The sequence below is a fragment of the Podarcis bocagei genome (genome assembly GCF_964188305.1).
Source record: "Podarcis bocagei genome assembly, chromosome: 15".
Taxonomy (NCBI): Eukaryota; Metazoa; Chordata; class Lepidosauria; order Squamata; family Lacertidae; genus Podarcis; species Podarcis bocagei.
This window is the reverse complement of record NC_138141.1, coordinates 7,344,894-7,369,293: the sequence shown is the minus strand read 5'-3', so window position 1 is coordinate 7,369,293 and position 24,400 is coordinate 7,344,894. Positions and strand designations below refer to the sequence as shown.

At 45.8% G+C, this 24,400-nt stretch overlaps 1 protein-coding gene across 1 annotated transcript in view; it reads right to left on the bottom strand.

Moving 5' to 3' along the window:
- The window catches only part of LOC308574159 (G protein-coupled receptor kinase 5-like), an 80,383-nt gene that overhangs the window by 29,851 nt on the left and 26,132 nt on the right, over window positions 1–24,400 (bottom strand). The window contains exon 2 of the mRNA XM_081171696.1: window positions 1,614–1,709. Coding sequence (XP_081027822.1) covers window positions 1,614–1,709 — 96 coding nt within the window. The remainder of the gene's footprint in view (window positions 1–1,613; window positions 1,710–24,400) is intronic.

The window sequence follows — 24,400 nt, the reverse complement described above, 5'->3', positions numbered from 1 at the left end:
TGTTGTCTCTTTCTCTTATGATTTCTGTCATTTTTGCCAGTTCTGCATAGTTCATCAACTTCTCTTGCCATTGTTCTTTAGTTGGTGGGACTGTATTTCCTTAAGGGTGCTGGAAATGGCTGGGCGACCCCTTATTCCCCTACCAGAGTTCCCTGGGAAGAGGAGTTGATCATTAAAGCTGATCAATCTGGAACTGTAGCTCTGTGGGGGGGACAGGGGGGTCTCCTCACAACACACAGCACATTTAACAAGCTACACTTCCAGGATTCTGGCTGAAGCCGTATAAAACTGCTTTAAATGTAAAGTGCCGATGGGGCCTAGGATTCAGCACTGGTGCACTGAGTCCTCCACTACAGCAGAGGGCAGCAGGCTAGCTCAGGGGGCACAGAGCAGGCCATGTGGCAAATACAGCACCGCCTTGCAACACCTTGCCACCCCACCAATATCTGGTGCCTGAGGTGGCTGCCTCATTCTGCCTCTTGGTAGGGCCAACTCTCCTGGGCCCTTTGGGGTCAGAGCTGACATACATGCCTCATCTCCAGTTTGCAATGTTACATGTCAAACAGATGCCCAAAGACAGCTACGGTGGGCCTTACCTCTGAGTAGACAGGCTCTGCTAGTAGCACACCTTGTACAACATCCTCACATTAGCAAAGGCACTTAAATACCGTATTTTTTGCTCTATAGGACGCACTTTTCCCCCTTCAAAAATGAAGGGGAAATGTGTGTGCGTCCTATGGAGCAAAGACGCCATAGCCCCGTGACCCTCTCCCGGCTGGAGAGGTGACGCGCGGCTATGGCAGGAGCCTCTCCGCTGCGCCTTTCCGCTGCTCCCTGACCTGCTCTTTGGGGCTGGTGGTGGGCTTCCCCCCCCCCGCCAGCCCCAAAGAGCAGGTCGAAAGGAACCTGAAGCCTGGAGAGCGAGAGGGGTCAGTGCACACCGACCCCTCTTGCTCTCCAGGCTTCCAAGGTAGCCGCCTGAACGCACCTTGTTTTAGAGCGGGAAAACAAGAGGGGGAAAGTTCTCCCCCTCTCTGTGCAGCGCCTCCTGCTGCTTCGCTGAAGGGGCGCTGGGCAGAGAGGGGGAGAATTTTTTTTTTCTAGTTCTCCCCCCTCTAAAACAAAGTGCGTCCTATTGTCCGATGCGTCCTATGGTGCGAAAAATACGGTAATCCAGGCAGAGTCCAGAGGAAAAATAATAATCCTAATAATACTTGACTGAAGAAACTGAAGAAAAACGGCGTATGATTTGAGAAAAGGGAGGTTTTCTCTTTCTTACCTCAGGCCTTCTACATAGCATGGAGACAATCAACCAAACTACTGAGGAGGTCTCGCCTCAGAACTACACAGCCATCGGGGCATGGGCTACCTCGGCAAACATCATGCGCCCTATCGCTAAGCACCACCTCCACCTCTTGGCTTTAATGCTAACAGAATTAACCTGTAGGCTGCGTACAGAATGATCTCTGCTGTTGCACTCCCACCACCCTGCAAATCCTCTGGCGAGCAAGTCTGGCTGGTTCTTGCAGCACCCCTTTCTGCCACCCAGCCTCCATCTCCCAAACTCTGAATGAAAGCTCAGCTGGCTGGATGCGCCTGACTTTGCCACTTACCCAGGCCTTTCCGAAGGTCATCGCACTGACTGATGTGCGGGAACTTGAGAATCTCTCTCCATTTCTTACTTCTCCCTTTCCGCTTCCCTCCGCCTCCTGCAAAGATAGATGAGGATGATTAAGTTTTTAAAGGAGAAAAAAATATTTTTTGTCATTTTATTTACTGGAAATCTGTTATCTTCCCTCCATGGAGCCCAGAGTGGTGTTTGTCCAAACTCAACTTTGACCGGGACCATGTGGGTCTAGCTTTAGAAATGGGACTGCAGTTTAGATGGAGCCAGGAATGGTTTTCTTCTTCCGTACCAGCCTTTGCCAACCTCATGCCCTCCAGATGTCTAGAACTACAATTCCCATCAGGCCTAGCCAGCATATGCATATCATGGGTGTTATGCATCAGAACATCTGGAGAGGGCAGCTGGTGAAGCATCCTTTGCAAATCTCGTCCATCATTTGAGAGGCGCTTTCTGGGGTGCCTCCGTTTCAGAGGTTAATAATAATAATAATAATAATAATAATAATAATAATAATAATAATAATAATAATTTATTTATACCCCGCCCATCTGGCTGGGCCCCCCCAGCCACTCTGGGCGGCTTCCAAAAGAACATTAAAATACTATGATACATCAAACATTAAAAGGTTAGGCATACAGTTCCTGGAACTTGTAGATCTGTGGATTCTTAGCCAAACCCTATGAAAAGCCAGATTCTGTAACTTACAAAAATTATGGCAACAGCAAAGGATTGCGGGGGCCCCTTAGTGCTGTCTGGAAGCTTCAGTTTTCAGTTATCCACAGTTTAGCATTACATCAGAACCCTAAACTGTAGTTAATCTTACCTATAGTTTCTTGAAACAAGTCAGCTTCACAACTAGTGTTTTAAAATTGACTTTTTAAGAGAGAGGGGGGAGGAGGAGGAAGGACGGACGGACAGTATGTCAGTTTCGGGTAGTTGGCAAACTGAATATAAAAAGTAGAAGTGAAGTCTTTTGAACTTATTGAAGTCAGCCTGGAAAAGGAGAGGGGAGAGAGAGCATTTGAACCCCAGGTTTATTATGAAATCCAAATGCAGTTGTTACAGTGACAGAGTTGTCACTCATGAATTGATAGGTGTCACAATATGGAGGAGTCCCCTTTGAAGTAGGATCGTCCTTCCTCAATTGTTCGTAAACAATAGTACATTAGTGCTCACCCCCTTATATTAATTTCATATTTCTATCTTTTCCATTTTTTAAAAAAAAACATTCACTGCTTATTGGAATGATAAAATTACAGAAGCAACAAATCCATATTTATCAGGACAGAACAAGACAGCAGGCTTTTCAAACACAATAATTACAATATTTTTCTAATATTATTTTTATTATCAGTGGGGGAGGAGAAGAAATTTTGAATTTAAGGAAATATTTAATTTTTGAGCATTAAATATTAATGAATGGTTGGACTTTATAGGTAGATTATTTTATGCATGAAATACCATCACTTCATATTATTAGTAACACACACACATATAATGTGTGTATATAAATTTGAATAAATCCATAATATAATACACCCACAACTTATGCACATTTAACCTGTGTGCATCAGCTTGGCATTTTTAAAAAAAAGAATTTAAAAGGGGGCAGAAAAGGGATGGGCACCCAGGAAGAAAAGCTTTGGCAATCCTACCCGCCATTTAACCCAGTATGTTTTGACTATATGTGGGTTTGGCTTTAGGCGCTATCCCTGGAACATAACCCCTGCATAAGTTGCAAGCTTACTGTAATGTTTAAATTTCTATGTTACAATTTGTTCTCTGGTTTATATATTCAGTTAGAAATGTTCAAGATGGCATACATAACAATAGAATACAAGAGCACAACTAAAACAGACATGTAAATTGCCAAAACACACAAAGGATAAGACTTCAGTCCGGACGCTGTAGAACATATTCTTCTCTACTGTCCATTGTACAACCAGCTATGCAGACACGTGCTTTGCCCCTTTCTTGGATAGTCTAACATTGCGGCACAATGAAAATATCAGATCCTATCTGCCTGACACTAACCCGGACGTAACTGCAAGGGTGGTTGAGTTTTTGTCAATAGTATCTCTTAGAGCGGTGAATGGCACTATTTAGCGGGAAACCCTCATTATTACATATTTTACATGGCTGTTTATTTGTACATATTTTTAAAAAAATTATATATGGATGTTTTATGATGGACTGTATTTGTGATGCCTAATAAAGGTTTGGCGAAGCAAGTAAGACTTCAGGCAACAACACAAGGACACAGGGAGCTGCCTTATGCGGAGTCCGATCACTGGTCCATTTAGCTCAATATTCCAGACACTGACAGGCAGAGGCTCTCCAGAGGACATTCCCAGTCCTTACTATAGACACCAGTGGTTGAATCTGGGACCAAGCGCACCACCTTGACCCCATGACCGAGGGGGCTGGGCCTTTCTGGAACTGCAACAAGTGATCATCACCCTTTTGCTTTCAAGAGCGTTGCCTTTCGGTGACCTTTGGGGAGCTGCTCCGATGACAAGGGACTTCACTTTCACGGCTGAGCCTAGGAGTCAGAGATTAGAGGTGGTTCCCATTTCCTCTAAGAACAATGCGCCATCCTCTTCTTTATCTTGCTGGCTGCCTTGTGGAGACCCGGGGCTCGCCAAAGCGCTGCCTAGGAACTCACTGGCAACAATAACCCAATCCTAGCACTTAGTCACGACAGAGAGAGAGAGAGAGCAGAGACAGACTTATATTCAAATAACCCATACACATGTATATATTTACAAGACAGACATATATATGAAAAAAACACACCACAATAAAGTAACTGGGGTTTGCAGCACTGTAGGATTAAACAGCTCTCTTTCTCAATCTCTCTGTCTGTTGCCCCTTCTCTCTTTTTTTCATAATTGTATCTCCACTTTTTTATTTTTATGCGTTTTATTGGTTTTCTTACATGGTAAAGATTATACATTCCAAATAAAATAAAAAGAAACAACAGATTACCAGATAAACAAATATGTATAAAACCTTAAATTCCTAAAGAAGACTTGTATTATTTAAATCTTTTTCTTAATTCACAATTTCTTAATATCTCCATATAGGCAAACTACTATCAGTGTACTGGAAGAAGCAAAGATCACCAGTGTTGAAGCAATGTTTCTTCAACATCAACTTCGTTGGACTGGTCATGTTGTGCGGATGCCTGATCATCGTCTTCCAAAGCAACTACTCTATTCCAAACTTAAAAATGGAAAGCATAATGCTGGTGGTCAACAAAAGAGGTTTAAAGACTGTCTCAAGGCATTTCTAAAAAAATGTAGTATAAACACTGACAACTGGGAAGCACTGGCCTGCGAGCGCTCCAGTTGGAGAAGAGCCTTTACCAAAGGCATCATGGGCTTTGAAGACACTCGAACTCAGGGCGCAAGGGAGAAACGTGCTAAGAGAAAGGCACGCTTGACAAATCCACACCGTGATCAACTCCCACCCGGAAACCAATGCTCCCACTGTGGAAGGACGTGTGGATCCAGAATTGGCCTCCACAGTCACCTATGGACTCATGGTTAAAACCATGTTTATAGAAGACAATTTTGCTCGGCTAGGAGTGATCGCCAAAGAAGAAGAAGAAGAAACTTCAACCCTCCTTCCCCTCGGCAGCAGCAGCAGCAGCAGCAGGAGCTGACCGCTGGAGGCATGCTATGCTTGGCTCCACGCTGCTGGGACACTGGGCGGCCAGCAGAACAGATGCTTTACGACTGATCCGGGAATTGGTGTTGTGTTCTATGTGTGCCCCAGGATAGATGTTGCACCACTGAACTCAGGCGTTTCCCATAAACCTTGCCGATTCTCCTTCTCCTTCTTTACCTATTACCTGCCCCTTCCTTTCTGTTCCCCGCATCACCAGGACAACCAGCCAGAGGTGGTTTTAGGGTCAGGGCCATCTTTAGCATATGCACCACTGGGGTGCAAAGATCTGCCCTGCGCCCCCTTTTTTAGAGGGGGGCGAACTCAAACTTGTTGAGCTTTTTTAGGAGGGGGAAGCCAAAGTTGCTGACCCTTTTTTCAGGGCGGGATTGCTCTCACCTGTAACGACAACACAGTGGAAACAACTACTTTTGTTTGACACTACGGAGTAACAGGGCAACGGGGGGAGGGGGGGACTTTTGCTCCATTGCTTTTCACTGCCACCAATCGAGAGGGACCAGTATGCAGTAGGTATACCTTTTGCACCGCACCCCTTGGGTCCCCGGGTAAAGACGGCAGCTGTTTAGGGTAGCATGCCCAGTGTGGTCCATCTGGGTGCCACTCTGCAGGGGGCGCCACAACAACGCTGTAGAATGGAGTGGGGGGGCACCAAATTTTAGTGTCACCCAGGGTGCTGCTGAAATTTGAGGGCCCAAAGCAGCTGGATGTGTGTTGCTGGAAAGGTGTGGCTGAAACATGGGCAGCCATGCCATGTGGCAGGAGAGCAGGTCCATTACTCATTTCTGTGGCCTTCTCTGCAAAAACAATCAATCAATCAAACAAACAAACCCCAACCCTCCTTGAAGAGGGAGACGTGGGTTCCATAGGCTGCGTGCACACCATGCATTGGGTGGAAGACTGTAGCTCAGTCTAAGAGCATCTGCTTCCCCATGCACAAGGTCCCGGGTTCAATTCCCGGTGTCTCCAAGTAGGGCTCAGAGAGAAGCCTGCCTGAAAAGTGACTGCCAGTCAGTGCAGACAATAATGAGCTATATGGGCCAATTGTCTGACTCAGTATAAGGCAGCTTCCTATGTTCCTAACATACAAAGTGCACAACTTTCTCCAAGAATACTGGAACTGCAGTTTGTTAAGGGTGCTGAGAATTGTGGCTCTCTAAGGGGTAAACTGGGACGCGGGTGGCATTGTGGGTTAAACCACAGAGCCTAGGGCTTGCCGATCATAAGGTCGACAGTTCAAATCCCCGCGTCGGGGTGAGCTCCCGTTGCTCGTTCCCTGCTCCTGCCAACCTAGCAGTTCGAAAGCATGTCAAAGTGCAAGTAGATAAATAGGTACCACTCCGGCGGGAAGGTAAACGGTGTTTTTGTGCGCTGCTCTGGTTTGCCAGAAGCGGCTTAGTCATGCTGGCCACATGACCTGGAAGCTGTATGCCGGCTCCCTCGGCCAATAAAGTGAGATGAGCACCGCAACCCTAGAGTCGGCCACGACTGGACCTAATGGTCAGGGGTCTCTTTACCCCTTTAAGAGGTAAACTACAGTTCTCTCAGAATTTTTGTGGGTGGGTGTTTTAAATGTATGGTGTGTATGCAGCCTTAGTTTATTGATTTATTTTAAAGATCAGGAAATGGAAAAACCTGCCTGCTGGCTACGCCCGACCCAGGTTGATGTCACCATTTTTGTGCTGGGGCTTTTTAATTATTATTTTTATGTTTACTAGACGAGGCGACTGCTTGGGGGGAAAGGGGAGTGGGTGGGTGGCACCTTCCTACTTTCGTCATCGTTCTTCCTTTCCCCTTCTCTTATTCACCCCGAGGCCTAAATACTTCACATGAAGTAATCCCTGTGGGTAGGTGACATCAGCACTCCTCAGGAATGCTCAGGGCTGGTTGCCGGCCAGTAACAACCTCTCCCTTTGACCGGCTGCCATCGAAGGACCCGTGACGTCAAGGTAAGAAAACAGGAAGCGAAAGACCCCCGCCAAAGCAGACGCTGCTCTGCAAAATGACCGACGGTGCTCACGCCTGCCGCAGAATCCCTTCGCAAAGTTTGTGGAGAGCCCTTGTCTCTCCAGGCTCTCTGGGGAATTGACTGGGTATGAACTTCCTGCTGGAATCAATCCACTTCCTCCAGCATGAATAGGCTGAGCGTCAGAGCTGGAGCCAGCCCTTCTCAGTAAATACGTCTAGGAGAGCATTGTACACCCTCCGCTGATCTTGCTTTCAGGGCCTGTGCCAGTTCTGCCTGGTTAGAGGCAGTCATGTACCAAACTGGCATGGATGTAGCTATAAAGAACGTGGTGGCATGGGGTAAGAGAGTGCAGGGTTTTGGTGGGTGGACAAACAGATCAGTATCTGCCGGAGCCCTGGGCTCAGAAGGAAAGCTTTGTTGTTGTTGTTTAGTCGTGTCCGACTCTTCGTGACCCCATGGACCAGAGCACACCAGGCACTCCTGTCTTCCACTGCCTTCCGCAGAAGGAAAGCTTAGGCCTTACATATTAAGAGTCCTGTTGGATCAGACCAAAAGCCCAACAGCCTATTCTCAGAGCAGCTGCTAACCCCAAGCAGGGGCATTGGCAAGCAGCCACACAGCGTGAGACGGGGCTCGAGGTTCATGCTGGGCAACGGTCTATTGGTAGCACTATTGGTAGCATCGTGCCAGGCACTCACTAAGGACTAACACAAGCCTTGCTTGGCGCCTCCGGTAAAAGATCTTCACTAGCAAAGCTAGGAAAAGACCTTTGCTGCTAGTGGGAGTGAGTCATGGCAAGAACTCCTCTTTTTTGGCCAACAGTTAACATCAGCCAAAATATGTGGGCCGCTGAAGGTAAGCATAGCGAGGAGAGCAATGATCAGCACTCTTAAAGTGGTCCAATCTGAGCTCGCTGATCCACCAAAGGAGGGGGAAAGATAAGAAATTGCAGTCTGCAACAAATTGCAATCCTTTCAAAATATGACCAAGTGCATTTTGTACAATTCGCTGGGAAAGCAGGATCTGATATTGCTCTTGACGTCCACTCCTCCTGTGGTCTTTTCCTGCCCTCTTCATCTCCTCCCCACCCCCCACCCCATAGGCCCCAGCAGTGCCTGGCTCTTGGTTTATAACCTCCCACTCGTATGAATCAACCGCTGCTAACTCATCAAGGCAGATCAGAAGGAAAGAACAGCCTCTTTTGCCTGCCACGTTCTTCCAAATGGCTCCCATGTTCAGCTTTCCCTGCCTGACTGCCCCGGGGTTTGAATGTGCTCCATGGAGTAACTGATGAGGACATTGCCCAGTGCGCAAACCCTGCCGCAGAGGCAGGCAGACTTCAAGCTCGCAGGATCTACACTTTGTGTATGCATACAGGTATGTTCACACTGCACGAATATGTGCATTCAACACGGGATGCAGGTGCCTTTGGGGGGTAATGTACACATGGCATCATCCCCCATGTCATCGATGCACTTGTGCACATAGTGGTTTCCAACTGTGCACACCTTGGTGTGGTGACGGTATCCAAAGCGGCAGCTACTAGCCATGTTGTCTGCAACCACAGGTGGACATGTTTTCAGATCAGTGCACAGTGTTGTTCTCTCTTCCCCTCCACTCCTTCAGTGTTTTCACATGCAGTCTTTCAAAAGGCAGGGACTGGAAACCAGTGTGCTGATACACTGCTATGTGTCTCTCCATATAGATACGTTGGTATACAGAGGCAGCCAAATAGCTGCATCCTGTCCTTTTTTGCCTATTTCATTCATAGACAAGAGAAATATGGTGCGGAGGGGGAATGGCACAGCCCAACTGACAGTGATGGCATGGGCATGGTGCCATGTGAATTGAATTTTATTATTACGGTCACAGACCAGTTCCGGCTCACTTACAGTATCAGGAAAATCATAAAACACAACAGGAATTGAATTGCAATTGGGTATAACAGAGAAAATTCAGATACAGCAGCAGTTAAAAATATACATTAAATCTTGATCACTAAAATATAACCTAAAATTGTCATTTAAAACCTTAATCGTTTTGGTAGTACAGCTTGTTCCCTAAGTTTTTTGGCAGTCGCACAGAATTTGGCCACCCTTAGCGTGATCTCTAGATCCTTGTCCTCTACCAGGAGTTCTAGACATTGACATTCGGACCCATTTGGAGATTTTTGTATAACAGGAGTGATAAATACCGAGTGTATATCCCTGTAGAAATGGCAGCATAACAAGACATGAGAGACAGTTTCTACCTCCATTAAGCTGTAGGGGCATTCCACGTATGGCTTACCCTCAAATCTGCCCTGCAATAAGACAGATGGCAGCGCATGGAATCTAGCAAGGGTAAATGACCGTCTGTATTTGGGTATTTCTAATTTTGACAAATAATTGGTGCCATGTGTACCCAGGGTTGCCATACGTCCAGAATTTCCCGGAGATAGCTGGAATGCTGCAGTCAACAAATATGGACTCAAAAGAAAGCTCAATTCCAAAAGGTGCCTGTATCCAGCACTGAAGACACATTTCTCACTACAGTGGTACCTTGGTTTACAACCGTAATCCGTTCTGGAGGTCCATTTGTAAACCAAAACAGGTTGTAACCCAAGATGCGCTTTTGCCAATAGGGCCTCCCCCCCAAAAATTGTTCGTAATCCAAAAAAAATGGGTTGTAATCCAAAAAAAAGGTTGCAAACTGGGAAACACACTTCCGGGTTTGACGTGTTTGTAATCCAAAACGTATGCAAACCAAGACGTATGCAAACCAAGGTACCACTGTACATGCTTGAAAAAGAAAACCAGATGCAATAAGAAGGCACAATCCCTCTATCAGTAGTTATTATGTAGCATAAAATACATTGGTTGTTGCTGCTTTTTCATCCTAGCCTTATAAGCAACTCTTGGTTTGTTTGTTTGTTTGTTTGTTTGTTTGTTTGTTTGTTTGTTTTTTAAAAAAACCTCCCACCTTGCTGCAATTAAAAATCTAGGCTCTCTGCCTAAGTTTGCCTCGAAAACTATGGTCCACCAGAAATTGTTGGACTACAACTCCCATCATTCCCTGCCATAAGGCTCCATCTGCTACGGCTGATGGAAGATGCAGAGTCCAACAACATCTGGAGAGCCACAGGATTCCCCACCCCTGCCTTAAACTGAGAAGGAGAGAAAAACAACAACCTGGCCCATGTAGCACACCTAGAAATCAGAAGTGGGCCCTACATTGCTGTTGGGACCACGTGAGATTGAAGATTACTGGTTTGCGTCCACTTGCAGCAACAACAGAACAGCCAGCAGAGCTCAGAGGCCACAAGTCACTTGCATTTTCATATCTGCGGAACTGATAGGGAGCTGCACGGCACATGTGAGCTAAAACATTTGGCTGGGAAATCTGTGCCTTTGGCTTTCGACTCGACTTACGCACCACGAGGTTGCTAAATGGGCTTTTGGGTTTCCTTTTTCCTAACTTGCAACAATAGCAGGGCTTGTGCGTGCCAACTTTTCAGAGATCTCCTCTTCCCCCAGTCTCCCCCGCCCCATGCAAATGTAAAACCCTCAAGGCCCCTTCCTACCCTGGATCTTAATGGAAGCGCGATAAGGATCTTATTAAGGCCTATTCATACCTCATTTCTGTCGTAAGCACAGAGCCTCGATAAGAATGCAGACGTCTGGTGTTCTAATAAAACGACATTCTTCCATATGTTTTAAATTGATATTTTTTTTAATGGGAAAAGGGTGGGCATGGGTGGACTTTGCCAGGCCCACTCGCCCTTTCCTCCTCTTATTTTGATTTTAAGCATGCAGAGTTTTTAGAACAACACAGGACTTGCAAATTTGTTCCATTCCATAGGGAGGAGGTGGTGAACACGAGAACGACATACTGGGAAGGGGCTTAGACCATGGGTAGGCAAACTAAGGCCCGGGGGCCGGATCCGGCCCAATCGCCTTCTCAACCTGGCCCACAGACGGTCCAGGAATCAGCGTGTTTTTACATGAGTAGAATGTGTGCTTTTATTTAAAATGCATCTCTGGGTTATTTGTGGGGCATAGGAATTCGTTCATTTCCCCCAAAAAATATAGTCCAGCCCCCACAAGGTCTGAGGGACAGTGGACCGGCCCCCTGCTGAAAAAGTTTGCTGACCGCTGGTTAGACATTCATGGGATGAAAGGGGCTGTTGCAATTCCGCTCAACTTGCAGCCTCTGAAAGTTAACACAAGGTCAGCGTAAAGAACAATCCAGGAATTTAGGAAACTGTGGTGGCATCCATTTTATTTCATGCACATTTCTTCCCCCCTAAAAATCCAGGAAACTGTAGGGCTGCTGCCAGCCAGAGTGAAGAATACTGAGCTGTACAATAGTACCTTGGTTCTCAAACGGCTTAGTTGTCAAACAAATCGGCTCCCGAGTGCTGCAAACCTGGAACTAAGTGTTCTGGTCTGTGAACGTTTTTCCGAAGCCGAACATCTGACGTGGCTTCCGCTTGAGTGCAGGAAGGGCCTGCAGCCAATCGGAAGTTGTGCCTTGGTTTTCGAATGGTTTCGGGAGTCGAACGGACTCCCAGAACAGATTAAGTTCGAGAATCAAACTACCACTGTACAAACAAATAGGCAAGAATTCAATGTCACACTCTTATGTTCTTCAGTGAAAGCATTTCTGCTTGCCAGATGAAACAACCCCCCCCCCCACTTTTCTGGAGGTTCTCCCAACCCTCCAGAGCAAATTTTGGGGAGATCAGGAGGGGGCTACTGGGGGGAGCTGACTTAATCTGGTCTATAATCTGTTATGAGGCAGTTTATGATACTCCAAAGACACAACCAGAAGGCTTTCCAGACTTTCTCAAAATGTAATTTCCACTGAAATAGCCATGGGATCAGGCCTCACACAGGAAATTCACAGCTTAGCATAGACCGCTGCGAAACAGCAACAATTCATGCAAATGGACAATCTGTTTCTACGAGCCTTCAACGTAACATTGCCTACAAACTGGAGACCATGGTTTAAAATGGGCTTGTTTAGAAACCTGAGTAACATTTGTTTTGAACCAGCCTCAAACCATGGATTGTTAAACCAGCTTGTTAAACCCGCCAGAGCTCGCTTTAAACCACAGGCTCCGGTTCATATGAAAAAACAAGCCACATTTGCGGAGATGTGAAAGTAAAATTCTGTCGAAGTCCTTCTCCAGGCTGCATGGGAAGAAGAGAAGGAGAGGATAGCAGGGAGAACGAGTGAGGGGGTAGCTCCTTCCGGATTGTGCACCAAGTGTTAGGCCCTGGTTTAGTGTGATGGAACACTAAAGGAACAGATGTGCAAATGTAAAGTTTGTGTGGGCAACAGAGAAGTAAAACATGCATTCTAGAATTGTCTCCCAAAAGGACATCTTGGTTCATTCATGGGCCCCCAGACTTGGATTCTCTTTAACATCTTTCAACTCCCATTTCGTGTAACAGAAATTATATGTAACAGTTTTTCTGTTTTCTTTTCACTCGAAATCAGCAAAGGAAAAGGATACTGGTAGGTGGTTTTGGGTTTTTTTGAAGGAAAGAAAAACAGCTTTTATTTTCAAATCATATTTGCTGTCCCCACCCTCGGACCCCAAAGTGCTATTTTTGTCCGCTAAGGTAAGAGTAAATGAATAAAGAAATGTTGGGAGAGACTGATCACGGATCTTTCGCATCCTGTGTCGCTTCGCCCTGCAAGAAGAGGAAACTCACAAGGATGGGGACATATCAGCCACATTTCAAAAGATTTGTTATAATTTGGTAACAAGCAGAGGGGAGGCGGGGAAGCTGGTAAAAAGTAAAGTGGCGTCTGTGTTTGACTGCCTTTACGTCTCTCCACTGTGCCTTGGAGCAGGACAGGTTAATGGCCCATGTCAATGGCCTGCTGGCCACGTCAGTGCTGACGCCCAAATTTGCCTGTCCTGGACCAAATGATAGCGTGAGGAAGTCCCTTGGCTACCCTCCAAGTGATAGAGCTGCGTTATCGGCAGCAATCAGTGTCACAGCTAATTTGGCAGGATGCATAAAGGTAGAAGGCAAGTCGGGATTTCCTCCCCCCCCCCTCTCTTTTCAGCTGAGACTGCTTAATAGGTTGTGATTTCACTGAAGAAGTAAGAAAAGAGGAAACAGTGCTGTAACACTGAGCCAAAGGAAAGGACTTTGGATTATTATGGATCAGTCCCACCTGCCTGTCCTGCTGTGCCAAGCCAGAGTTTTAAAATCTTCCTTGCAACTCAACATGCTTTCGATACACATCAGAGCATCTACAGCAGAAATGGGGAAGCTGTGTGAGTGTTCCAGAGGTCCTAGGACTCCAACTCCCATCAGTCCCGGACAACACAACCAATGGCCAAGGAAGATGGGAGTTGTATACCCCAGCAACATCTGGAGGTCCCAAAGGTTCCCCAACCTCTGGTCCAAAGAGCCTTCCTCTTTGCCTTCCTCTGCAACCATTTCTCCCTCCAGCCTGGAGTTGGCTATCTTTCCAGAAGCAAAGGCCAACACAACATCCTTGGCCAACGGAAGTACCCAAGGCTAGAGCCTAACAGTGAAATCACAGGCTGGCACACAGGGTTCGTAAGGGCACCCCAGAAGGCCTCTGGTTATCAGAAATCACAGGCCAGATTAAGAAAAGAAATACTAAAAGGGCTGGATCCCCTCCTGAGAGGAAAGAGATCCTTCCATGTGCAAGATCAGGACATGGGCATGCCATTCGCAACAAACCTGTGCCCTGCCTTAGATTGGCAAGCAAGTCAGCAAAGTAGAAGTAACCTCACCTTCTGCTTCTGTTACTTTACCCGGAATATTTGAAAAGCACTAAACGTTGCAAAATACTGTGCTGCTGTACAAAATTAAAATGGAACACATAACAATAGATAAAACAATTCTCAAAAAGGAAATCAGATGTTTCCCACAAATCAACTCATTCTTCTGGGGAAACCTGTTCAAAAAAATTAAAAGCCTCTAGCATCCGACAAAAGTGTACAATGTTGGAGCCTGTCTACCTTCACTGGGCAGCGCATTTTACTGCCATAGAGAACCCTGGGAACAAGGAGGGCCCTGAAGATTCCTGCAGGGAATAGTCAGGTATATACAGGTGTCAAGTGTACACACACACACACACACACACACACACACACACAGGCAGGCAGGCAGGCAGGCAGCCTGGCCACTTATCCTGACCAAGCCACAAGCTCCCTCCGAGCAGAACACACTGGCCATTTCTGTGAAGCTGCTAACATCATGCGCAGAGTTAAGGTTTCCACACAGCACCACAAAAAAGTTTGGTTTTTGCTGCTGTTGCTGCTACATCTGCTAACCTTATCTCAGCATGTTATGAAACTGCCTCGTGGCCTTGCAAGTAAGTCCACAAAAGTTTTTCGCTTGCAAAACAAAACAAAATGCTAACCTGTTGTGGGCTGGCAAAAGAGAGGTGTGGAGTTCTGTCCTCCTTGCAGCAGCCTGCTTTTCTTATGCTGGCTAAGGGGGCTTCCCTCTTGGTTTCCACCCTGTCACACCTCCTCCAGCAGCTTGCTCGTTCACTCACTCACTCACTCACTCACTCACTCACTCACCTACAAGCAAATTCTTGTTGCCTTTAGCTGACAGTATAGAGTGGTATCTTGGTTCTCAAACGCCTGGTTCTCAAATGCTTTGGTCCTCAAACTCCGAAAACCCGGAAGTGTTTCGGTTTTCAAACGTTTTTCGGAAGCCGAACATCCGATGTGGCTGTCGGCTATTGTTTCTGGGGCACCTGCACCAATCAGAAGCTGTGTCTTGGTTTTTGAACATTTCGGGAGTCAAACGGACTTCCGGAACTGATTAAGTTTCACGCTTTTGTTTTTGCTATTTATTTTGCTTTTTTTTTTTGTTTTTGAGGCTTTTTCAATTAATTTGTTTTTGTGACTGTGTGGCACCCAGTTCAGCTACTGATTGTTTGTGCGGCTGCAGAAATGGATAAAAGCCCCCCATCCAAACAATGACTATCATCCGTGCAAGTAAGAAAAAAAAATAATTTAATTTTTATCATCTACAATACTGTAGTACAGTACATTGATTATTGCTTTCATTTTATGGATCAATGGTCTCGTTAGATGGTAAAATTCATGTTAAATTGCTGTTTTAGGAGTTGTTTTTAAAAGTCTGGAACAGATTAATCCGTTTTGCATTACTTTCTATGGGAAAACGCACCTTGGTTTTGGAACACTTTGGTTTTGGAACAGACTTCCGGAACAGATTAAGTTTAAGAACCAATGTACCACTGTATGCTTAAATTCAAGTCGGCCGACTGACTTCCGGTCGGTGCCAGCGCTTAATGGCGGTCCTACCTCCGAGCTCCGGAGAAGGACTGCTTCGCAAGTTCGGGTCTTACCCGCTACGGCAAGCGGGGGACCCCTAAAATCCCAGGCGCTGAAGCCTGAGAACAAGGAGACTCGGTGGGCACCTTCGCGCCCCCCGGTACCGTGAAAGAGCCTTTTTAAAGGCTACGGATCGACATCGGGAGTGAGCGCGGTGCTGAGAGTCGCTACCCAGCCTGCGAAGTGAAGCCGCGTCGCCATAAGCGGAGAGCGCCGATTCCTTCCTGAAAAGAAATTCGGACTGATTCCCCGTGAGTAAGAACTGAAAAATAACTGGGACTTTTTTAATTTTAAAAATTGGGCTAAAAACGGGGGAGATTTAAACAAAGGAAGTCTGCCTCCCCCCGACCGCATGAAAGTGAAAGCAACGGAGCTCTAAACCTGCATCCGTTTAAATTCGTCCTTTGATCAGCTAAACCGGACATTTAAACCTTTGATCTCCCCTCTAGCAAGCAGGGCAGAGGGGAGGCGAATCTGACCATTAACTGCATGACTTATTTGAAGGAAAAAACCTCTGCTATCTCATCTATTTGAAAGTCTGAAACGGTCTGCCTTCTTAGTACACTGAGCTGACTTTTCCCTGTGAAGTGACACCTTGATACAAAGTTTTCACAGTGCCTGACTTTTGTACATTTTAAGAAGAAACAGTATAAACAGTATACTGGGCAACTGTGGCAATTGGAAGCTATAAGACTTTAGTAACATTGATTTTGACTGGGTTAATCTCCTTTCTTTCTACATCTTGGATGGTCTCCTTTGTTCATGTATTTGGAAATTTCCTTCTATGGCCATTTTGATTTGCTCCCTCTAGAGGATAAAGTGAAGTTCAGCACGGCCTAAGACAGTGGAATTTTCCAAGGGAGAATAAATCCCGTGGGAATTGACCTTGACATGAGTGGGCCACAAGAAGAGATAACTACAAGAGCCAAGACCAAGCAACAACAACAGCAACAGCTGCAGCTGCAACAAGCAAAGAAAAGAGGTTCGATCTCAGGCGTAACAGCCGGACTAGCTGGAACAACAGGACAGGACAAAGGAGCAGCCGTTTCTATGGAAGCTGTGACAGAAGCTTTGCTTAAGATAAACCAGACTCTGGAGTCTTTGACAAAACAGACTTCAGAGAACACACAAAAATTAACAGAAATATCAACAAGATTAAACCAGAATACAGAATCTATAAACAAATTGGTCGAGGAAAATGCCACCACGCGTCAAATTGCCGAAGAGGCCAAAGCCACAGCTGGAGAGACGCAGGAGAAATTAGAGCCACTTGCCAAGAAGGTCTATGAGCATGATGCAACCTTGGCCTTGTGGGAGTTACAGAGGAAAGAGAGAAACTTAAAATTAAGACTGATTCCGGAGAATGAAAGTGACAACCTTGTGGAATATTTGACACGGGAGTTTGCGGATTGTTGGGACCTGGAGGAAGACGATTTCAAAATTACAACTGCCTTTAGACTGGGCAAAAAGCAAGATAGAAAGACACCAAGAGATTGTTTGATCACACTCAGATCTAAGGAGGAAAGAGATAAAATTTTAGGACTACACTTTGGAAAAGCCCTGCAAATTGGAAATTCAGCTGTACAGATCTTTAAAGACATACCAAAATATATCTTGGACTTAAGAAACTTCTACAAGGATTTGGTGCTTTTGTTAAAGAAAAATCAGATCCGCTTCAGGTGGGAATTCCCACAAGGACTGTCATTCGACTACAAGGCAAAGAAAGTGAAAATAAAGACAATTCAAGATAAAGACAAATTTCTGGCAAGATATCAGGAGGACCTACAGAAGGGGACTGTGGACGTACTTGCAGAACAGAGGAGAGCACTGGATATCCTGAATCTCTCGTTTGGACAAAAACCACCACCGTCAGAAGAAGAGCAACAACTTGGAGCTGTTGGAGGAGCCTTAAGAAAATAACAAGATGGCTCTGCAATTCCTTAGTTGGAATTGTAATGGACTGAATGGGCCTTTGAAGAGAAGACAAGTATTTCATATTTTGAACAGAGAACAATTGGATTTGATATGTTTACAAGAAACTCACATAACTAGAGCCCACAGGAGATTACTCACAAATAAAAGGTTAGGACAAGAATTCATTTCATCAGACAAAGTTAAGAAGAGAGGAGTGGTAATATATGTGAAGGAGAAATGGGCTCCAAAAATGATATTCAAAGATGAACAAGGGAGATATCTGGCTGTGGAGATACAAGTACAAAGAGAAAAACTTTTAGTTGTTGGAATTTATGCACCAAATGAAGGCAAATCTGACTTCTTTAAGGGACTTCATGAAACTTTGACGGACTATCTGGATTAGAAATTTCAGGAGGAAACAGGTTTGACAGTGGTTAAGAAAGTCAAATACCTAGGGGTTTATTTAACACCTAAGAATGTTAATTTGTATAAGGACAATTATGAAAAATGTTGGTCAGAGATTAAAAAAGATCTAGAAATATGGTCAAATCTGAAATTGTCAATGTTAGGCCGAATTGCAGCAATTAAAATGAATGTATTGCCTAGAATGTTATTTTTGTTTCAGACCTTGCAGATTCTTGACAAGATGGAATGTTTTAAGAGGTGGCACAAAGACATTTCGAAATTTGTCTGGCAGGGCAAAAAGCCCCGAATTAAATTCAAAATACTGACTGACGCTAAAGAAAGAGGGGGTTTTGCCCTGCCGGACCTAAAATTGTACTATGAGGCAGCAGCGTTTTGCTGGCTGAAAGAATGGATGCTCCTCGAGAACACGGACATCTTGGATCTGGAAGGCTTCAATAATGCTTTTGGTTGGCATGCATATCTTTGGTATGACAAGGTTAACAGTACCTTTAAAAATCACATTGTTAGAAAAGCATTAATTAATGTTTGGATAAGATACAAAGATTTATTGGAAAATAAAACCCCTAGATGGGTGTCACCAGTGGAGGCTAAAGCAGTGAAGAAACTCAATATGGAGGTCGGATGGCCGAAGTATTGGGAAATTTTAGAACAGGATGGAGACAAGTTTAAACTACAAAGTCAGGAGAAATTGAAGCACAAAGTAGAAAATTGGTTTCAATATCGCCAAATAATGGAATTTTTTAAACAGGATAGGAAAATCGGTTTCCAAGTGGAGAAATCAAAACTAGAGACCGAATTGCTAGAACCCAATACTAAGAATTTATCTAGAATGTATAACTTGCTGTTGAAATGGAACACACAGGATGAAACAGTTAAATCTGCTATGATTAAGTGGGCGCAGGATGTTGGACACAACATTATGTCAGATGACTGGGAATGGTTATGGAACACCGGTATCAAATTTACGGCATGTAATGCCTTAAAGGAAAACATTATGAAAATGGTATACAGGTGGTACATGACCCCAGTCAAGCTGGCAAAAATCTACCATTTGCCCGATAATAAATGTTGGAAATGTAAAGAGACTGAAGGTACTTTTTATCACCTTTGGTGGACATGCCCGAAGATAAAGGCCTTCTGGGAAATGATCTATAATGAAATGAAAAAGGTACTTAAATGTACATTTTCTAAAAAACCAGAGGCCTTTCTCTTGGGCATTGTCGGCCAATTGGTGACAAAGAAAGATAGAAATTTCTTTATGTATGCCACAACAGCAGCAAGAATACTCATCGCAAAGTATTGGAAGACACAAGATTTACCTACTCTGGAAGAATGGCAGATGAAAGTGATGGACTATATGACACTGGCTGAGATGACAGGCAGAATCCGTGACCAACGCAAAGAGATGGTGGAAGAAGAATGGAAAAAATTTAAAAGCTACCTTAAGGACTACTATAAACTCAACGAATGTTAAAATGTTGTGGTTGCTAGAAGTAACAGGGTACAGGGATATAAGGTTAGATAATAAAGGAGGACTAAGACGACAGAGATTAGAAAGTAACAACTGGGAGTTGCTAGTTCAAATATGGACACTGGGATGCAGAGAGGGGGGGTATGGGGAAGTCCAAGAAAAGAGGTTTATGAAAATATATTTGAAATTATTTTGTATGTTTGTTTTGTTTTTTGTTTGTTTGTTTTCCTTAAAAATGCTGTAAAACCAATAAAAATTTATTAAAAAAAAAAATAAATAAATTCAAGTCGGCCTTATATTAAATCGGACCATTGGCTCACCTGGCCAGGCCTCTCATCAGCCCCAGCCAGTGGCCCTGAAGCTTGAATTGTCCTGGAGGCCCCTTTGTAACTGGCACTGAGGTCCAGGTAACCACTGTTATCTTCTTCATTGGAGTTGTTCCACGACAGATCACCACACCTGTACAACATCTGTGCTACTGACTCTTAAACTTTGGGATTCTTGAAACATGTACAACAAAAAATTAATCAATTTGAGTCGTACCATTCAATCTGGGACTAAGGTAAAGGTAAAGGGAGGGAGCCGGCGTACAGCTTCCGGGTCATGTGGCCAGCATCACTAAGCCGCTTCTGGCGAACCAGAGCAGCGCACGGAAATGCAATTTACCTTCCCGCCGGAGCGGTACCTATTTATCTACTTGCACTTCGTGCTTTCGAACTGCTAGGTTGGCAGGAGCAGGGAGCGAGCAACGGGAGCTCACCCCGTCACGGGGATTCAAACTGTCAACCTTCTGATCGGCAAGTCCTAGGCTCTGTGGTTTAACCCACAGCGCCACCAGCGTCCCATGGGTCTACTAGACCCCAAATTTTTAAGCTATGTGGTTTCTGGGGCCCCTCTGGGTTTAGGGGCCTGGAAGTTTAAGCTTCCTTAGTTTTATAGTAGATCTGCCCCAGCCCTGCGCTATAAGATCTTTTTGGATATAGATACTAGAGAGATTGAATATGGGATCTTTGCCATGCAATACATGTGCTGAATCACAGAGCTCATGCTAAACTCAATCAATCCTGTCTGGATCTCATATACAAAATAAAATGACAACAATAATTACCGGTATTTTGATTTCCCCACCACCATTTACCCAATGTTAACAATTTAAAGCACACCAAAAGCATTTCAAAACAAATTGCAATCACAAGAACAGGGAGAGTCCTAAAAATATACAGCCCACCTGTCCAAGGCAAGGGTCAAGAGGTGCATCTTCAACATATAATGAAAACTGCACAGTGAAGGTGCCAGGCACACCTCTCTGGGGAGGGAGTTTCACAACTTGGAGGCTGAGCCAAAGAAAAACCCCTCCTGGCCACCAACTTCGGAGCTTCGGCTGGGAAGGCAGCCTTTTGGGGGCCTAAGTCATTTAGGGCTTTAAACACTAGGGCAAGCACCTTCCATAAGACCCACAAAGGAACTGGCAGGCATTATGGCACCTGTCAGGAGACCACTACATGACAATCAATTCAATTGCAATCAGCCTTTATGCGCAAATCCTTAACGACATTAATAGAAATAGCAACAAACAGTAACCAGTCCGTACAGGAATTGGAAGACATTTGCATATTACTAGCTTTATGCAGGGGAGAGCAGGAATCTACTAGCAAGATCTGCCTCTTCTGCTGCACCAGAGGGAAAATGTCTGCAAGGGGGAAATGTCTGCTGCACTTCTGGAGACTCTCTGCAATTCTGTACTATGATCCAGCAGAATTCACAGCCCTCCACAAGTACAAAAAGCCTTCCCCAACGTGATGCTCCCCAGATGTTTTGGATAACAAACCCCCCATCACCATCCCTGAGTATGCTGCCTATGTTGGCTGTGGTAGATGGGAGCCTTAGTCCAAAGCATATGGCGGACACCAGCTTGGGCAAGGCTGCAGCAAGCTCACTCCTCGTTTGCGGTGGAACATGTGGATGGCTGGTGGGGGGCACGACAGAAGGGGCAGAGCCAGATTATGTACACATTCTCCTCCCATTTTACTGTATGTGGAAAGCATCTGAACAGGATTGCTCATTGCAAATAAGCCTTGTAATAGTAGTCAACAACTAGGCCAGTTCCCCCCCCCCCATATTGGTGTCCTCTAGACATTTTGGACTACAACTCCCATTATCCCTAAGTGCTGGACATACTGGCTGGGGCTGATGGGAGTTGCAGTCCCGCTGCCATCTGGGAAGGCGAGCAAGACCGACTATAGGACCAACTTAAGATAGAAAACAAGGGTGAAAGATGACCAGCCTCATCTTCCTGGCACCTCTTCCTTTCATGGGAGGTGGAGGAAGACTTCACAGGATGTGTCCGTGGGTCTGTCCATGTGTTTCCAGCTCAGTTCTCTCCTGCTTGGGGCCAAACGAAAGGAGATTTTTGGCAGGAGCTAAAAAGCTCCTTTTAGTTATTACCATCATGAGACGTTACCACCCATTACGAGGTGCACTTGAAGGCCTCGCCTTGGGCAGTGAATTCCAGATGCAATTTAAGGGTAGTGAATTTTGCACAGGGCTTGCCCAAAATACGTCCCTGCTTGGGATCTTGTGTCACACAGCTCCCAGTGCTGACGGTGCAGAGGAACAACAACCAAATGTGAACTCTGTGAGCAGATTTCTTGGAACGGTTCCTGTGTCCAAAAGGTGCTGCTGCTAAATGGCAAGTTGCCTGCTGGATGAGCAATCGGCACTCGTGATCTTTTCAGAACAGAATTGTGGGGTTGGAAGGGACCACGTGGGTCAAAAAGCCCAACCCCTTGCAATGCAAGAGTCTTTTGCCCCAAGTGGGGCTAAAACCCACAACCCTGGGATTACTAATTTTATTATTTATATACCCCACCCACCCGGGTGCTCACTTTACCCACCCCACCCCACCAGTTCCTATGGACACATTTACCCAAAAGTGGTGGTAGGAAGAGGTCCAGTGTCCAGAATGGTTTAACCATCATTCCTCTTCACAGGGAACTCTGGGAATTGCAGCTCTCTAAGAGGGACGCGGGTGGCGCTGTGGGTTAAACCACAGAGCCTAGGGCTTGCTGATCAGAAGGTTGGTGGTTCGAATCCCCGCGATGGGGTGAGCTCCCATTGTTCAGTCCCTGCTCCTGCCAACCTAGCAGTTCAAAAGCATGTCAAAGTGCAAGTAGATAAATAGGTACCGCTTTGGCGGGAAGGTAAATGCCGTTTCCGTGCACTGCTCTGGTTCGCCAGAAGTGGCTTAGTCATGCTGGCCACATGACCCAGAAGCTGTACGCCAGCTCCAACCCCAGAGTTGGTCACGACTGGACCTAATGGTCAGGGGTCCCTTTACCTTTAAGAGGGAACAGGGGTCTCCTACAACTCTTGGCACCCACAGCAAACTACAGCTCCCAGAATTCTTGGGGGCAGCCAAGGCTTTTGAAAGTGTTATCACAGCACTTTAAACGCACGATGCACATGTGGCCATAGAGCTGGGGTCGGGGAAAGCCAGACGATGATCTCATGTCTCGTCCACCTCTGAAGTCTCCCCGCCATGTGGGGCCCCCACATCTGCTCCTGCTTTGCATCCTCCTCCCATGGGAGGCAGACTCGCTTGCTCCTCAAATGTGTGCCCTTAGACGCCGGGAAGGCCTACGATTCCTCCTCCTTCGTGTGGGAAAGACGGAGCAGCCAGAGCACAGACCACAAAAGCCACATTACTCATCCACACCCACTCGGGGGCCCCCAGCCACTAATCTCGGTCGCTGGAGAACCAAGATTCCTCTTAGAAGGTCTGCAGGCACCTCATGGCAGGGGCGAGGGAGAGCAGAGGTGACTGAAACAGGGAGGGCGGCAAAAAAGAAAGGCCTGTCCTTGCCCAACTCTGTCCCAGGAGCTGCCCCGGCAGGCTCCTTTGGGTGAGTCAGCCTCCAGCTCCTTCAAGCCACGGAAGGAGGAAGTGCAGAAAAGATCCCTGGCTGCTGGCTGATGTATTCCCAAGCTATCAGGTCTAGGCTTGGGAACGGCATTTCCTCCTCAAAAGGCAGTCAGTCAGGAATCCACCAGGGTTGTTCTGTTTTAGACTGCCTTTTTTGTGACGTAGGTGTGATGTATCTGAGTGGTGGTCTTAGGTTATACCCCTTCTGTGATGTATGTATGATGTTTCTGGGGGTGGGCTTGATCTACAGGGTGGCAATTTCAAAAGTCTTTATAAGGCCTTGCACACCATTTTTCTGGGTCCTCCTCCTTTCCTGCGTGTGAGGGGAGCACCCTGTTGCAACAGATCAATAAAGATCAGGCTTGCTAGCTGCTTTGCTTCTAAATATTCTCTGGTTGGCCTCTGTTATTTTCTCCTACCAATAGGGAACCTATGTAAGGACTCTATATGGGCTCTTGGATACCCCATAAGGGAAAAGGGGCAGATTTTGTTTACAACAGTGGCAGGAAACAATATTTGGAAGGAGATGTAGGACTGCGGTTTGTGAAGGGTGCTGGGAACTATAGCTCTGTGAGAGATAAACTACAGTTCCCACAATAAAAAAAAATTGGGTGTGTGTGTTTTAAATCTATAGCATGTAATGCAGTCCCAGGTTTGAGGGGCAAGTGGGCATCATCCAGGTGGCACTGCTATCGAGGGGCAGATTTCTACTAACATCTGCTGGGATATGAAGCCAGGGCATGGGCGCAAGATGTGCACATGCAAGAGTTTGGGCAAGGAGCAAAAATGCACGGGGTTTGGATTCACGTGCCAAACAGAACTATAAAAAAATGCATTCTGTTCTTAAAAACATGTGTAGGGCTCCTCACTTCACTCTGGCGGCATTTTGCACTTTTGGCTGACACGCAACCCACCCACCCCTCCCAAAGTTCGTCACATATAAAGAGAAACGCCTCAGGTAGCTCAATAAATAATAGCTGCAGTAACGACCTTTTACTTTTTAAACAGGCAAGAGAGAGAAAAGGTCGCGCACACAT